The sequence below is a fragment of the Bactrocera neohumeralis genome, chromosome 3 (assembly GCF_024586455.1).
Source record: "Bactrocera neohumeralis isolate Rockhampton chromosome 3, APGP_CSIRO_Bneo_wtdbg2-racon-allhic-juicebox.fasta_v2, whole genome shotgun sequence".
Taxonomy (NCBI): Eukaryota; Metazoa; Arthropoda; class Insecta; order Diptera; family Tephritidae; genus Bactrocera; species Bactrocera neohumeralis.
Window position 1 is genome coordinate 18,849,884 of NC_065920.1, and position 17,795 is coordinate 18,867,678.

The 17,795-nt window shown below is 32.3% G+C and overlaps 1 protein-coding gene across 2 annotated transcripts in view; it reads right to left on the reverse strand.

The window, feature by feature from the left end:
* Nucleotides 1-312: 312 nt before the first annotated feature.
* Nucleotides 313-17,795, reverse strand: part of LOC126753585 (serine/threonine-protein kinase grp) — a 44,260-nt gene continuing 26,777 nt past the window's right edge. For both annotated transcript variants that reach the window (XM_050465135.1, XM_050465136.1), the window contains 4 exons: nt 8,421-8,598; nt 7,060-7,202; nt 3,758-3,967; nt 313-1,374 (listed from right to left, as the gene is read on the reverse strand). In XM_050465135.1, coding sequence (XP_050321092.1) covers nt 707-1,374; nt 3,758-3,967; nt 7,060-7,202; nt 8,421-8,598 — 1,199 coding nt within the window. In that variant the 3' untranslated portion in view covers nt 313-706. The remainder of the gene's footprint in view (nt 1,375-3,757; nt 3,968-7,059; nt 7,203-8,420; nt 8,599-17,795) is intronic.

A 17,795-nucleotide genomic window follows, 5' to 3' on the forward strand; every position in this document is an offset into this window, starting at 1 on the left:
TGGCAAGTGAAAGAATCAGATGGAATTTAAAATTATGTTATATGGGAAGTTGGCGTGGTTGTAGTCCGATATTGCACATTTTCGCACTGGAATATAAGAATGTCAGGATTATATTACGTACCAAAGTTGGTCGATATCGGTCGAGCAGGTATGAAAATGTTCCTTGTAGAGCAGGTTCAGAGCATCATAAATACAAAAACAACCTTCTCACACGACAACATATAAACAAGAAACGTTTATCCCTCCAAAACCCGTAATATTGAATGACCACACTATTTTAACATTAATGTTACTTGAAATACAAATAAAAAATTTCATTTAACATTTCATTTGCTGTTATTTCAGCAGTCTTCTTTATATTTAACTAAGATTTCCATAAAATGTGTATATTAACATTCGTCTGATTTGTGTTTTCTAATAAATTAATACAGCCAAAAACGAAACTAAGTCAATTACTAAAACTATATGTGAAATTCAATGAGAATATGTGAATACAAAAACAATAATAATGCAAACAGACATATGAAAGTGATAACACTAAATTAGAGAATACATATTTTCTTTGTATACATTTTGTGTAGGAAATTGACTTTGGATTGGATAGTGTAAAAAAAATATATATAAAATATATTTGGCAATTGCATTGTAACTGCCAGTCATTGTACAACTTCAAAACGCCTTCGAACATATAAAACGCAAATTCTTTTTAAGGCACAGCATTTGTCGCTATCGCAATGGGCCACGTTGTCGGTCCACGCAAGACAATGTCCTCCAATGATTCTTTAATTTTAATAAAGCGACGCTTAAACTCTAAACCACAACCTTTGGACAAACGGAAATCGACCAGAATCTTGCCATCCATCTCGATAATGTACGCCTTGAAGACCAAACGCAGTTTTCGGCGATCAATCGTTGATATGGTGACCACACCACCATCGCCCACTTTGCAGGCGAAACCCAAACGTTCGATGGTCGCGACCAGACGTTTTACCGTGTCATCCCAACGTGTGGTGACAAAGAAGCGCGTCATACGACGCACCAAACGATGGAAGACATTCTGCGATGCCGATTGTGTTTGATTCATTTGCGTGCAAACCAGCAAATCGTCCAGTAGGGCAGGTTGTGAGAAGCAGAAATTGAAGCGCGCCTCCTGTGCGGCGGCGGGATTGTTATTGGCGCCATCGGCGGCGCTGCCACCGTCCGTAAAATCTGGCGGTATGGTGGGCATCGGTTGTGAGCAGTAATTACGCGATATCGTGTCATCGACGAAGTGATTGGTGAGACGATGCTTGCTCGAATGCTGTCGTGAGCGTTTGGCTTTCGGCGAGTGTATGTCGAGCGCAGCGGCCGAATCAACGAGATCGTGTGAAAGTTCTGCGGAGAAAACGATGAATGAAGTTGGCAAATTAGTTGTGTTGCACACCACTTTTTTTTTTTGGTTAATAATATTAAATATAAATAATATGTGAAGGAAAATTATATCAAAAACGCACTTAAGAAAACGAAAACACACACACTGAATAAAATGAATTGCATTGGAAAAAGAAAATGCAAAAATCATTTGGTTTTTGGTAATAAAGCTCTATGGATTTCTAGTACGCCCACCATACAGCTAAAATCACCAAAGAACAAATAATATGCAAACGAAAAGAGAATGCAAACATAAAAACAAAACGAAATGCACAAAAGCAAAAAAAAACTTAGTTTTTTGGACATAATTATAACACTTTGAAAAAAATAGCAACGCAAATAGCAAAAAAAAAAAAACAATTTTTTTAGGACATAATTATAACACTTTGAAAAAAAAATAAAACAAAAATGTGGTTATAGTATTATTTCAAAATAAATTTTTGATTTTTTTTCTGCACTTAGCAAAAATATATCATGGTGTTATTTTAAAAAATTACAAAAAAATATTTTCAATTTATTTATTTTTTCTTTTTTAATTTTTTTTTAAATATAGCTATATTACAATCTTAAAAAAATTTTTTATTAATATTTTTAAATTTTTTCTTGATATTTTACATTAAAAAAATCATATTATTTTGAAAAATTTACGAAAAATATTTTCAATTTATTTTTTAGTTTTGTTTTTTAATTTGGTTACAGCATAACCTTAAATAAGTATTTTAAATTTTTTTCTTATTTCACATTAAAAAATAAAGAAATTATAGCATTTTTTTGAAAAAAATTCAATAAATATTTTCAATTTATTATTTCTTTTTTAATTTTTTTGTGGTTATAGTATAATCTTAAAATCTTTTTTGTATGGGCTTTTTAAATGTTATTTCACATTAAAAAATAATACATGATGTTATTTCGAAAAATTATAAAAAATATTTTCAATTTATTATTTAGGTTTTATTTTTTTTATGTGGTATAATCTCAAAATATTTTTTTGTATGGGCTTTTTAAATGTTATTTCACATGAAAAAATAATACATGATGTTATTTTGAAAATTTACGAAAAATATTTTCAATTTATTTATATTATTTTTATTTTTAATGTCGTTATAGAAAAATTTTATATTTTTTGTACATTATTTTTTCAAATTTATTTTGTTATTCTACTTTGCAATAATAATAGACCTGGTAAAAAAAAAGTTCCAACAAATATTTAGTGTTTTTTTACTTATTTTTTTTATTACGGTATATTTTCAAATTGTTTTTGTATAAAACTTTTTAAATTTTTTTCCTTTTTTTTTCTTTTATTTTTTTACTTATTATTTTTTTATTATAATTAATTAATTTTATATAATTAATTAAATATTGTTTTAATTTAACTAAAATTCGACAATTTTAACTTGCGAGCATTAAAATAATTATTATTTTTATATTAATCATTTTTATTATTAAAATAATTTTTTTTTTATTTATATTAATTATTTTTTCAACCCAGCACTTATATCTCTTACATTATTTTACACTCAGCTACACTTCAGAAGTATTTCTTCTCATTAATTTCTCTTGCATTTCAAAGAAGTTGAAGCAGACTCTTCAATGCTTTGGTAATCTAGCTTTATGAAGTAGTCAAATCTATCATACAGCTAAAGCGCCAAAGCGATGAAAAGCTGCCAGTTGGCGACAGACATGAAAATTAAGCTTTCGTGTATCTTAAAAACAAAAAAAAATATTTTGTCGCCTTGCTAATTGTAAACTAAGCAGAGAGCTTTTATGGGACAGAGCGCAACGTAAAAGTTGAAAGCTAGCACTGGCTTTAGCAGACTGTTAGAAAGAATTTATAATGAAAAAAACTAAAAGAGCTTTTTAAGCACGTTACATGATTTTGTTATTTATACTTTAAAAACGATTTATAATTATTTAAAAAAAATCGCAGTTTTTTTACTGTCACCAAGAATTGTTTTCGATGGCGTTAACTTCCAAAGTTTTTTGACGGCATTGCCTTCAACTTCACTTTTCAAACAACTTTTTGCACATAGCCGTGATTTTAACGTCCGATTAGTTGTAGTTATTGTAGAAACATTTGCTTAGGCACAAAATAACCCTCAGCGTTAAACGGCAATGCCTACTTGAGAGTCACTAAGTACCTGGACAAAGGGCTCATGTTTGAATAGAACGTTGCAGCTTTCTGAAATAGAAGCTTCACAGCTTTAAACTTGCTTTACCAAGCTTTTTTAAACACTAAAGCGCGCACTTTCCGTTTTTTGACTTATTTTGTCCATTATATATATATGGTATAGAAGTATTTTATATTAGAGCTTTTAATTTTTCAAAAAAAAGTTCATTTTGTACTTACCATTCTCATTGAATTGCATGTTACACCATTTGTGGTCGAGTATCTTCTCTAGTGTCAGTCGGTATGTAGGATTTGTGGCCAAAACTTTGCGCAGCAACGATATCGCCAATGTGTCCAATTTGCTCCAAGGCGTCTGTGTTGACCAGCGTTCATTATCAGTCCAGTTTTTGAACTCTTGACAATTTGTCGAAGGCTGATCCCAGGCCAGTTCTATGTGGTCGAAAATAATTGTGTGGAGAAAGCGGAAGAGATGTGTTTGGAAATAAGTTGATTTGTCGGGAATTTATTTAAAATAAGGCTATATTAGTTAGTATAGCCGGCTGCAGTTTAATCTAAACAAGACTCCAACTAATTATGTAATAAATATTTGTTAGTAAAATAATTAAGTTTTTTATATTTTTAATTGAATGTATAAATAAAATTATAAATTTTAGGATAAGTTAATTTGAAATAGCTAATATTTTACAGCTGTTACTAGGTTATATAACACAAATATACATACATACATATTTTTTAAATGTTATTTTAATTTTTTTTTTATTAATAATTAAATTTTAATTTTTTATATACACATTTTTTATTTTCTTTTAATTTTTTAAATATTTTTATATATTTTTTTTTAAATTTGATTACAATTTTTAATGCTTTTTAATTAAAACATAATTAATTAAAAAAAAGTTTAATTAAACAAAATTTTTAATTAAATAAAACGTTTTTAATGTTTTAAAAAATAAAAAAAATTAAAATATTTTTAATATTTTTTATTTACTTTTTATATTTTTTCCAAATTTTGTTATTATATAATTTAAATTTTTTATTTTTTTAATACATTTTAATTTTGGTTTAATATTTTTTCCAAATTTTATTGTTATTATTTTATTTTTTTGTTTATTTTTATTTTTTTTTTTAATTTTATTTGAAATTAATTTATACCTTGGAAAATTTTTTAATATTATACTAATTAAATTTTCTTCTTTAGATTTTTAATATTTTTTAACAGTACTAATATACATTTTTTAAATTAAAAATTTTTTTAATTTAAATTTGTTTTAAATTTTTTAATTTATTTTTAATATTTTTTATTTTTTTAGTATTTATTATTTTTTTTAAATATTTTTTTATAATTATTTTTTATTTTTAATATTATATTTCCGAATTTTTTATTTTATACTTATTGTTATTATTTTATTTTGTTTTTCTTATTTTTATTAAAATAAATTTATATCTTGAAAAATTTTTAAATATTATATTAAGTAAATTTTCCTCATTAGTTTTTTTATATTTTTTAACATTACTAATATAGTGTTTTTAAATTAAAAAGTTATTATTTTCTAATATTCATACATATGTATGTACATACATATGTATATTTATTATTATTATTTTTTAAATATTTTTCCCAAAGTTTATTGTTATTTTTTTATTTTTTTGTTTATTTTTATTCTTTAATATTTTTTTCATACTTTATTATTATTATTTTCATTTTTTATTTCTGTTAAAATTAGTTTATATTTTGAAAAATGTTTAAATATTATATTAAGCAAACTTTCCTCTTTAGATTTTCAATATTTTTAACAGTACTAATATACAGTTTTAAATTAAAAAATTATTATTTTTTATTTATTTTTTTTAATAATTTTTTTTAATATATTTTTTTTTTTAATTTATTGTTATTGAATAAATTTAATAATTTTATTAAATATTATATTAAGTAAATTTTCTTTTTTAGCTCTGTAAAAATTTTTTTAACACTACTAATATATGTACATATGTATGTATGTATATACCGACGCCCAGAATTAAAGTTCTCTCAATTTTTAAGCAAACAATAAAAGCAAGTGTGGCAAGCCAAACACAGCTGTGGCAAAATTACATTTAATAAATTCGAAAAAAAATTAAATAATTTTGCAAAATTAAATGAAAACATTAGTGCACAGTGGGCGAACATAACAAAAAACGCACATAATTTAAACGAAACACATTTCACACAAAAAAACGAATTATACTAAAGCAAAATTCAAACAAGACGAGCAAACACAATTTAATAAAAAATAACGGTAAAAAATAATCTCAAAAAAGAAACCGAGCATTCAAACAATAACGAACGAGACAAAAAGTAAGTAAGTAGCGAGCGAAACAGACAAATAGCAACAAAACAACGAAAAAATGTGCAGCAAGCAATTTAAGCTGGAGCTTTGGTATAAAAGCTTTAGATGATAGCATATTTAAGAATCTACAGCTAGAATACCAAAGACACAGCAAAAATGATTTGAGAGATTGATTGGCTGGTTGGACGATTGATTTGTCGATTGATTGATTGATGATGAGTTTAATGGTGCAATTTTTTTATTTCTAAATCAATTTTTTAAACAGGCACGTACATAAACCCAGTATGAGCGTCGTTTTAAAACCGAATTTCTACCCGAACAATATGACACAAATATGCAACTTTTTTCGTACGACAAAACGACAATTTAATACGATGAATATGGGTAAGAAAAACGTAAAAACAAAAAACACAAAAAGACAAAACAAAAAACGCAATCCGCACTGCAGGCGATAATCTACGCGGCGTATGAAATATTACACAAAAAAATTTGCTATATACAAAATAAAACGGCACGTATGGCAAGGCAAGTGCAGCATGTAAACCGAGGCAAATAATGAAATGTGTTCGACTTGATTGATGAGGATGCGCGGATGTGACGAATAACGAGTTGGACGGATATTGTTACTAAAGCGCACGAGTGTGTGTCTATGTGTGTGTGTGTGTGGCATTATGAATATAACACATGCATCCGGATAAAATATGTATATAGTGGAGCACGGCGCTATCTGGGCGTGTCACCCAGCGATGCATGAGCGCCATAAAAAACATATGCGCATATTTGTATGTGGTTGTATGTGCAGCATGGAATTCAGAATTTCTTTCGCAGGATGTGTGGGCGTTGTATGGCGCGAGACAGCCTGTTGCGGCCAGGCGTGCGCCAGTGGGCAAGGGAATAGACGAAACATGTGAACAGTTTTTTCGATATGTGCGTTGCATGTAAGCGCCATAATCTATATACAATATAGTATAACAACAAAAACAAAACAAATGCATGCATTCAATCAAAATTGTGTGTTGTTTGTGTGCTTGGAACGTGTTGTGCTATATTTTCACTAAGAACATTTCATAAAATAAAGTTGCATTGCGCGAATTTTAAGCGCACGAGCTAACTCTGTGCGGTTTTTCTTTGGTGTTAGTTAAAAAATTTCTGTGTAGCGGTCTATTTTTATTATATTTTAAATGCATTACTTACCACCAGCCAGCATAGTGACCAGTATAATGCCGCAGGACCAGATATCGGCGGGTTGTGCGTGGTAGGGTTTTATAAGTACTTCAGGCGCTACATATGGTAAAGTGCCGCAGCGGGTGTCCAGCAAGCGTTCTTTGCCTTTGTATCTGTGTGTTTGGAGAAAAATAGTGAAAAGCGAAAATGAGTAATTGATTTTAGTGAAACTCTGCACGTAAGCCGATTAAGCGGAATTTATTGCAAATAATTAGTAAGAAATCAATAAATATTATATTGTGGTAACTGTAAATTGCGAAAATGCAATGTGGATTGAAAATGTATTAGAAGTATAGGTAAAAAAAAAGAAACAGACGTTAACTTCAGCTGCACCGAAGCTATAATATCCTTCACATGTGCATTTCTTATAGCGCAAAAAGATACAAAAAGATTTTTATCTCGGTTTTGATCAGTCAGTTATATGCTATAGTAGTTCGATCTGAAAATTTTCGAGGAGATTACTACGGCGAATTAAAAGACAGCGGCCACGCTGGCTAGGTCATGTTGTCCGAATGGACGAAAACACTTCAGTTCTGAAAGTATCCGACGCAGTACCCGCCGGGGGAAGCAGAGGAAGAGGAAGACCTCCCCTCCATTGGAAAGACCAGGTGGAGAAGGACCTTGCTTAGCTTGGAATCCCCAATTGGCGCCACGTAGCGAAAAGAAGACGAGTGGCGCGCTGTTGTTAACTCGGCTATAATCGCGTAAACGGTGTCTACGCCAATAAAGAAGAAGAAGATGTCTCACATGATGGGAATCACTAATAAATTACTTGAGTAATTGATCGGTTGAATTGAAACAACTGTCGCAACGAACTAAACTAACATGATTTCATTTGAACCGAAGACGGCCACACACTTTACTCGGTCGTGATTGGCGAAGAATAGATTTTTCGGGTTGCATCAAATCAGTTGACGCTGGTCGGTACTTGACGCGACCAACAAAGTTGTGTATGATCAGCTGAGTCAATATGACTGTGTTTTCGGTACGAGTTTGATCCGACTTGATTTCGGATTGATATCTCAAAAATTGAGAGATTAGTTCGCGAATATACAAACCGATAGACGAACATGACTAAATCGGCTCATACAAGTCGCACTGATAATTTATATATATATATGTATATACAAGCAGCGAAAAGGAAGAACGGCTGGTGCGCTCACGTAAACTCGGCTATAACCGCGTAAGCGGAAGAAATATATGCTTTATTGCGTCTCCGATGTTTCCTTCTAGGTGTTACACATTTCGTGGCAAGCTTAATAATATACACCTGTTCAACGCATAAATATGCTAATAATAAAAAATAAAATAAAAATTGTTGTACCTAATACCTAAACATTGTCGCCATGCCGAAATCCGATATTTTAATATTATCATGTTCGTCCAGCAAAAGGTTTTCCGGCTTCAAGTCACGATGCGCTATGCCATGTTGATGCAAATATTGTACGCCAGAAAGCAGCTGCAGGAAATATCTTTGGGCTTCATGTTGTGCCATGCCAACATCGGGTTCTGGAAATGAATATAAATGTTGTGATTAATATTGTAGTGCAAGAGAATATTATTTTTTATTAGCTGACGGTAATTGTCGCTTTTTTTGGCAACCAAACCAAATAAAATTAAATTAATACTAAAAATAAAAAATTCACTCAACTTAAAACTAAATAAATAGAACTAAATAATAAAAGTCTTATAAAATATGAAAATAAATTCAGTTGGCAGCGCCAAATTGAACAGAGTTTATATTTTCAACAAGTTGAATACTAGGTTTTAACACAAAATGGTAAAAATTTTAAATCTAACCTCAAAAATTTACACTATTTGGCATTCGTAGAGCATTGTATGAATATATAGAAATATATTTGTACTATATAAACTAAAATAAATGTATATATACATTTTATCGAAAATTCCTTCAACATATGTATATCCGAAAAAAAATTAGAACCTTCTTCATAAGCTTGAATTTAAAAATTCTAATTCTTTTTCATCCTATAGACAGCAATACATATTTGAAAAATTGTTTTAAACGCCATACGCTGTTAATGACTTCGTATAAAGTTTGGGTTGTTTGCTGCGCAGCCTTGGTAGCCGAGTCTATTGGGCAAACATTTGTGAAAAAAGCCAGCTTACCTTAAATTTTATTGAAAAACGATAAGGTAAGGCAGATACGAACGCGCTAAACGAAAAAAATAGTTCCGATTTGTAAAGCAAACACATCTTGCTTTCTATTTACAACACGGGGTTAAAATTTGCGCAACGAAGTCAAGAATCCGCACGACATTGAATATTTAGAAATATATTATTTCCACGAAAACACGAAACCGGTAAGGACGTTACTCGATTATTACAAGTATTATTAATTCCGAATAATATTCTAACTTTAGAACAACAGCTTAGAGCGAAATGCAACATTGCTGCAGTTTTAAGAACGTGTGCGAATGACTTTCCCCGGTCAACTGAGGTTGCGGAGTGAGAAGTGATGCCGAGGCACTGATAGCTACAGCTATGAGACTGCGTGTGTCAGGGGTCAGCATAGAAAAATTAGCAGGTAGTTTCGAATTTGTGTAAACACACACACTTACAAGTGTTAGCAGGCGGTAAACAGAATCGAGGATGAATTGCAACTTCTACAATACAGCTGAAATGTGAAAAAAACATAAAAGATTCGTAGGTAAAATGGCTAAAACCGAAGATAAAGAGGTAGAAAGGCAGAGGCGATTTGAAAAGTAACAGATTGTATAATGGAATGTATGTTAAGGCTGGTGGCGAGCGCATGTAAAACAATAACCAGTGATTTAGAAATTGGAAAAGGCGGATTGAATTACAACAACTGCATGCATACAAACGACAAATTACCAGGTAGCCGTACAGTATGCAACCGAAGTAAAAGGACATTGTAGGGATAAATCAATGTGTGCGCATGGAAGGCAGCTGTGAAAAACATACATAAATCATTAAAAATCACTAAGTTGCATAAAACGTATTTGTAGGTAACCCAGTAAGCATTATAATGACGCTTTTTGTCTTTTACGCGAAAATTTTCAGAATTTTGGAAAGAATGTGTGGCTTTCACTAAGTTTTTGCTCTCCGAAAATATTTTGATACATTTTATTAAGTTTTAAAATTAGATTTAAGACGGAATAGGTGAGTATGGAGTCTGGGAAAGTGTAAAATACGAAAATACCCGTTTTTACATTTTCCAAAATAGACGATCCACACAACGCATAGGAAATCAGATTTACAAGTATGTACATATATAGGTTTTCTTCGACAATATCCACGAAAACGATTCAGAAAATAGTTTACGATTGCAGAAACAACAATAATTGATTTTTCTATCGAAACAAATCTCTAAGTAAACAGTGCATGGAACCTGAAATATTGACAGATCTTTCTTATGCACCCGTTAGAAGCCATTATAATAACAGAAAGGACATTTCAGGGATTATTTGAGAAAAAAACTAGCTTTTTGTAGACTGTTTGGTTTAATATGACTTCTGGAATGTAGTGTTGATTTTTAAAGCAGCACGAGTCGTTGTTGTTGTTAAAGCGGCAGAAACAATTTCACAAATTATTGGCTGAAATGATACCGAGTTGGCAGTCTTCGTTAGAAATTCGGGTCCATTCCGTTTACGTACACCTGACAGTCGTGGGAACGGTAACAACGCATTTAAGAATTAGGAACAATTTTACAACTACAAGGTAATATCTGCAAAGCAATAATATCCTTCACAAGTGCATTTCTTATAGCATCAAAGGGTATACAAAAATCTTTATTTTGATTTTATCAATCAGTTTGTATGGCAGCTATAGCATATAGTGGTCCGATTTGAACTATTTTTTCAGAGACACTCTAGCGTTGCCTTGAACAATAATTTATGCCGAATTTCTTGCAGATAATTTGTCAAATAAAAAACTTTTCATACAAGAACTCAATTTTGATCCGTCATTTTGTATGGCAGTTATATGCTATAGTGGTCCGATCTGAACAATTTCTGCGGAGATTACACCACTGCCTTGGATAATAATATATATCGAATTTCGTGAAGATATCTCTTCAAAAGTAGAAGTTCTCCATATAAGCATTTGATTCCGACCGTTCAGTTTGTGTGACAGCTATATGTTATAGTCGTCCCATATTGGCGCTGCTGACATATGAGCAGCTTTTTGAGGAGAAGAGTACGTTTGCGAAATTTCAGATCGATAACTCAAAACCTAAAGCTAGTTCTTCGCATATATACAGACATGGTAAGGCGACTGAGCTCGACACGGCGAATAAATATATTTTATAATTTCTTTTGCGTGTTACAAACTTCGTGGCATACTTAATACAACCTATTCAGAGTATAAAAGTCAAATTTGAATTGAAATTAATTAAACATTTAGTAATATTTCTTGTAGCAATAACTAACGTAATTCGTTGGCAAGTAATTTCTGATTTGAAATGAGGCTGGTGCAATGACCTAGGCAGCAGCAATAAATTTACTATTTTCCTTCTACATTATTATCTTATGAAAGCAATAATAATTACTTGAAGTGGATTTGTGGTTATTTAAATCTTTTTTTCTTAATTTTTCCCCTGCTTGAGGATGAAAATAAACCTTAAAACAGAAATTATTAAACTCACATGCAATAATACATACAAGTTATCAAGTATATAAGTGGATATACAAGTACATAACATATGTATATGTATAAATGAAGTCTCTTTAACTATGGCACTAACTGTACATAATTACAACAAATTAACATTTGCAATCTCTGCATCGTTGTAAATAATTGTGCTGGCTCACTTTGTGGATGACGTTGCACATTCTGATTTATGGGATGCCTACGGACGGTTTTTTATTTTATCAGTTTCTTGCAACTTGCTGCAGCAATTGGACAAGTGAATCACTAAAAGGACACAAACATTTCGTTACATACGCACACAGCTTCATAAGCGTTTAGTATGAAAAGTGGTTGTTTTCAAAGCCAAGCAAAGAAAAACAAAATTATTCAATAGAGTAAACAGGTAAAAAATAGGAAAAAGAAAAAAACCGAATGCAGTTAATGGGACAGTAGTGAAAACAAAAGGTAAAGGAGGGCGCAAAATAATGCTGATTGTCAAGGTATACTTAGGCGCACACACACGCGGACACACAGTTGCATGCAAACGCAAAGATGCTTTATGTGCGTATGTATGTGTGGGTAAAGGACTTTTTAACGAACATTTATGGCCACATTTTCAATACGCTGATTTACCTGTAGACAAACCAATACGGTACCGACGAATGCCGATGAAAGTATAGGGTTGTATGTGTTTGTGTTTGTGCGTATGTATCCAGTAGTAGGTAGTGGAAGTGGCAACAACAGAGTGTGTACTCACAACGTACTCGAGCGCCGAGAAATGCATCTGTAAGTGCACTTAGGAGGAATATGGCAAAAGTGAGTGAGTGAGCGTACGTAGGAGGCGGCAGAAAGCCGAGGATGCAGTCGGCGATGGCGTTGATGGTGGTGGTAATGATGGTGACTTGGCCGGTCGATTGATGGTTGTTGAGAATGTTTTCCACCAACAAATACATAAATAGAAGCAAACGCACACACATGCGCATACACTGGCATGCACACACACAAGCAAATGCAAATGGCAAAATATTTTACAAAGTAACGTTCGCTAAGGATGCTTCACAGGGCAAATAGAGCGTTGGAGCGGCAGCCAGCAAGCGGCACTGGCAAACAGTTAGTAATTCGGGCAGGTAAAACTGCATAGCTAGAGATACACATACATATGTATGTATTACATTTGTATATGTATGTACATATATATTAACATATATATGTATGTATGTATGTATGTATGTATATCACTGTTTTTCGCAGCAAATGTAAATTTGCGCTTGAAGACAAGTCAATGGTATTTGTAAGCCAGAGAACACACCCATATACTTACATATGCACATATGCTTTCAGGTATGTGTACACATACACATATACATATACATATACAATCTTGTAGTGAAATGTGCGCGCCTTATAATGCATCTGCTGATCATTGAAAGTCATTCACACGAACGACCGCCATAAAACGAGCGTTAAAGTTGTATATCGACAACAACAACAATATAAATAAAGCAGCAAACATATGTACTTATATTGGGGTGCATAGCAACAGTTGTGATAGCAGTTATGGCAAGGTAATAAACGTGTAGCGCGCAGGGTTTACGGATTTCAAGCAGTCAAAGTAAGAGTATTTGCTTGGAATGTGTATATGTGGCAGATCCCTACAAATTACTATCTACATGTGCGCCTTAAGTAAGCCAAATCACGCAGTTATATATGTGTGGAGCTACATTTTGAATACTAATAAGTATGCAAATGTTTCATTTTGTACAAAATGCTTTCTTAAATGTTTAATTAATTATATGCAAAGTTTGAAGAAAGCAGTTGTGGTGAGTTGCTAGCAGAAGTGCTCTTGTTTAAAGCGCCATGGTACTTTGTGGTGGAGATTTTAGTTGATTGTCAATAAATACAAATTACTATATATGATTTTTTTTAAGCGAACAAAATACAAATCTCTATCTTGATTTGGTTCTGCCAGTTTGTATGACAGCTATAAGTTATAGTGGTCCGATCCGTAAAATATATTCAGATTGTAGCGTTGCCTTTTATAATAATATATGACGAATTTCATAAAGATAATTTCTCAAAAAAAAAAAAGAGTTCTCCATACAAAAATTTGATTATCATCAGTCTGTTTGTATGGCATTTTTATTCTATAGTGGTCCGAGCTAAACAATTTTTTGGGATATTGTGGCGCTACCTTGAACAACAATCTCCACCAAAATTCGTGAAGATAACTTTTCAAACAAAAAAGTTTTCCATTTAAGAGCTTAACTTTAATTATTCAGTTTGTATGACCGGTATATTTTATAGTACTCTGATCTGAACAAAATGTTCGGAGATTGTGGCATTGTCTTGGATAATAATCTATGAAAAATTTCTCGAAGACATCTCGCCAAATAAAAAAGATTGCTTTGCAAGAATCTGATTTGGATGGGTACTGACCCATCAAACGTATGGCAGCTTTATTATATAGTGATCCGATCTGAACAAAATCTTTGGAGATATTAGTACTGTCTTGGACATTTGTATATGCCAAATTTCCTGAAGATCGCTTGTCAAATAAAAAAGTTTTCTATACAACGACTTCATGTTGATCGGTCAGTTTGAATTGTATCTAAGTGTATCGTAAAGTGGTTCGATATCGACGGTTCCGACAAATGACAAACTTCTTGGGAAGAAAAGGACATGCACAAAATTACAGATCGATATTTCAAAAATTGAGGGACTATGTAACAATGTATTTTGCTAAGTTGATAGGACTGTCCTTAATTACTGTGCCAAATCTGTAAACCAGTTTGTTTACAGTAGCTGCTTAAGTCATTACACCTCTGTAGTGCGTTGCGATTTTTACAATGGATAGTATTTGTCTCAAATTTTGCATTTCTAACCAAATTTGGCATGCGGACTCGTTGCAAATGTTGGAAAAGGCTTAAGGTGATTCAGTTTAATTAAAAACACTAGTTTTTAACGACCCTTCAAGTGATGAAAATATTAGAAAAGTGAAGTTAGAGCGATAGCAAAAGAGCTCGACATCTCTCGGGAATCCGTTCGAATGATTTTAGTGAATATTTTTGATATGAAACGCGTTCTTGCTCGATTCATCCCGATAAAGCTGAATTTTTTCGAAAAAAAAAGTACCGTAAACAGGTTTTCGACATGCTTGTTGTTGGGAATTGCGATCCCACATTCATGAAGACCATAATAACTGCCGACAAGACATGGGTTTATGTGTTTGACGTGCAAAGAAGTCAACAATCATCGGAATGGAGAAAAAAAAAGCATCGCCGAAGCCAAAAAAACCTCGACAAAGCCGCTCAAAAATGAAGGTGATTTGGTTTTGTGCTTCATGAATTTGTTCCGGAAGGACAGATGGTCAATAAGAAATTCTATTTCGCCGTATTGTGGCGTTAGCGTGAGAACATCCGTCGAAAACGGACGATATTGTGGAAGAACATTTCATGGATTTTACACGTTGATAAATCAGCAACGTATCGAGCCACGATTGTGAACAAATTTAAAGCCAAAAACGCAATGAATACCATCGATCAACCACCGTATTTACCAGATTTGACTCCGTGTGATTTTTCCTTGTTCCCTAAACTTTAATTGGCGCTCCGTGAAAACCGTTTGCAGTCAATGGAAGAGATAAAACAAAATTCGCTAAAGCAGCTGAAGGCCCTCCCAAAAGTGCTTATGAAAAGTGTTTCGAGGACTGGAAAAATCGTTGGCATAAGGGTATTACACATCTGACGGAAAAAACTTTGAAGGCGACAAAATAAATAAATCTTTAATAATATTTTATACGCTAATATTACAAATGTTTCACTAAACATGAGTGTGTGTCTGTCCATATGTGAGTAAATCCACATATTATCAAGCAGCAGTAAATATAAAATACAAAATTTCCACACTTTACACAATTACTCTTCAACTCTATAACTCACTTGTTGTTGTTATTAGCTAAGCCTCATTGGTGTGTGTAAAATATTACAGTAATTTTACAGCTTTTAGGCGCTTAAACTCATATGGAGGTCATATGAGCAAGAATTTACGATTCAACGAACGAATAATTTATAGGTTATGCATCCGAAAGAAATTCATAAGCCATAAAATGCTCACATGTACATACATGGTAGAATCGAAATTGGCCTAAGGAACGTAATCAATAAAGTCGAAGAAAATAATATATGGACATACATATGTAAATGCAAAGTCGAGCACAAAATATAAAATGATGCTGTAAAAGTTTACAAGTGAGGCATAAATTTTAAAATTTGTACAAATGTATGTACATATGTATGTGTGTGAGAAAATACGATATACAAACATTGATATGGATGGGAGGTTAGGGGTTAGATTATTAATAAATGCGACTACCCGAATAGCGGTAAGGATTATTCTTTGACATGGCATGGTATTCTACCATACATTGTGACAAAAAAGTACCCGGAAGTTGTAAATAAAATATTTATTATTAGAAAAATCTGGTGAATGCGGTGGTTGATCGATAGTATTCATTGCATTTTTGGCTTCAAATTCGGTCACAATCGTACTCTTTTTGAAAAAAATATTCAGCTTTATTGGGACGAGTCGAGAAGAACGCGTTCCATACCCAAAATATACACCGAAATCATTCGAACGGACTCGCGGGAGATGTCGAGACCTCTCTAACACTTGCCTAACGATTTTCAAGCACCATATTCTTCTCCCAACCGTTGAAGACTTTGTACCACTCGTAGGCTTGTGGGTTGATAAATGCTACTTGGACAATTATAGATTATAGTTGTGTCGACACATTTTCTCTGACCACTTAGTAAATGTGGAGCACAACACAAATCAGCCAGGGCGATATAATGCTATGTTGGATTGTTCAAGAAGTAAGAACTAAAATGTGTGATACTTAGTCTCATATAAGCTAAAAGGCGAGTTTGAAGAGCTAAGTTGATATCCGTTCTCACTCAGGAATATTTTCTGCCGCTCAACAACAACAGTTAAGCTGATATGAATTTGTCATAAATAGTGCAAACGCACATGTTTCAATGCTTGCTAAATTAATATTATAAATATTTTTAAATTTGTCGATTTACATATTTGTTTTTACTGTTGCTTCTACTCCACATTATATTATTTTGGTATTCAATCAAATTCAATTAAACTTATGAATATGCAAAAGTAATAGTATATTTTCTATTCTATCCATCAATATATACATATACATGTATGTCTCTGTGCCACAATGGCACAAGGAAGGAAGTTGTAATTCTTCGACAAAATAGCTGGATCAATATAAATTGCATACATTTGTACGAAGTGAATGATTGTCAGATTGAAAACTAATTTTCATTTAAATGCATCGTCAACAAGTAAATGCGAAATAAATGGACAACTGAATAGAATCTTGATTGGCAAGTGCATTTGCAAACATCTATGTACATGCTATATGCAGAATAAAACTGTAATTCAATATAGATGCAATTTGTCATGTTAAATATGCTTAAGAAAAACGATTGAAAATATTTAATAATATTAAGATTTTGTGTTTAAAATTGCCATGTAACCAAAGTGGCGAATCGAACATACAACTGGCATAATGCAAATAGACTGGCATAACCAAGATTAGGAAGCTACATTGTGACAAAAAGCAACCGGAAATTGTAATTAAATTCCCCAGGTAAATGATATTTCAAAAAAATGTATTTTCTAGGTTGTTTTTACTGTTCTTAATTACTATGCCAAATATCAGCACGATCTGTCAACTAGTTTGTTTATAGCAGCTGCTTAAGTCGGTACACCTCAGTAGTGCGTTGCGATTTTTACAATGGATAAAAATATCGAACAAAGAACTTGTCTAAAATTTTGTAGTTCTATACAAGTTTCGTGTGCGGAATCGTTGCGAGTATTGGAAAAAGCTTACGGTGATTCAGTTTTATCAAGAACACAAGCCTACGAGTGCTACAAAGTCTTCAAAGACGGTCGAGAGATCGTTGAAGACATGCCTCGTTCTGGACGACCTTCGACCTCTTCAACTGATGAAAATATTAAAAAAGTTAATGATATGGTACTTGAAAATCTTCAGACAAGTGTTAGAGAGATGGCACGAG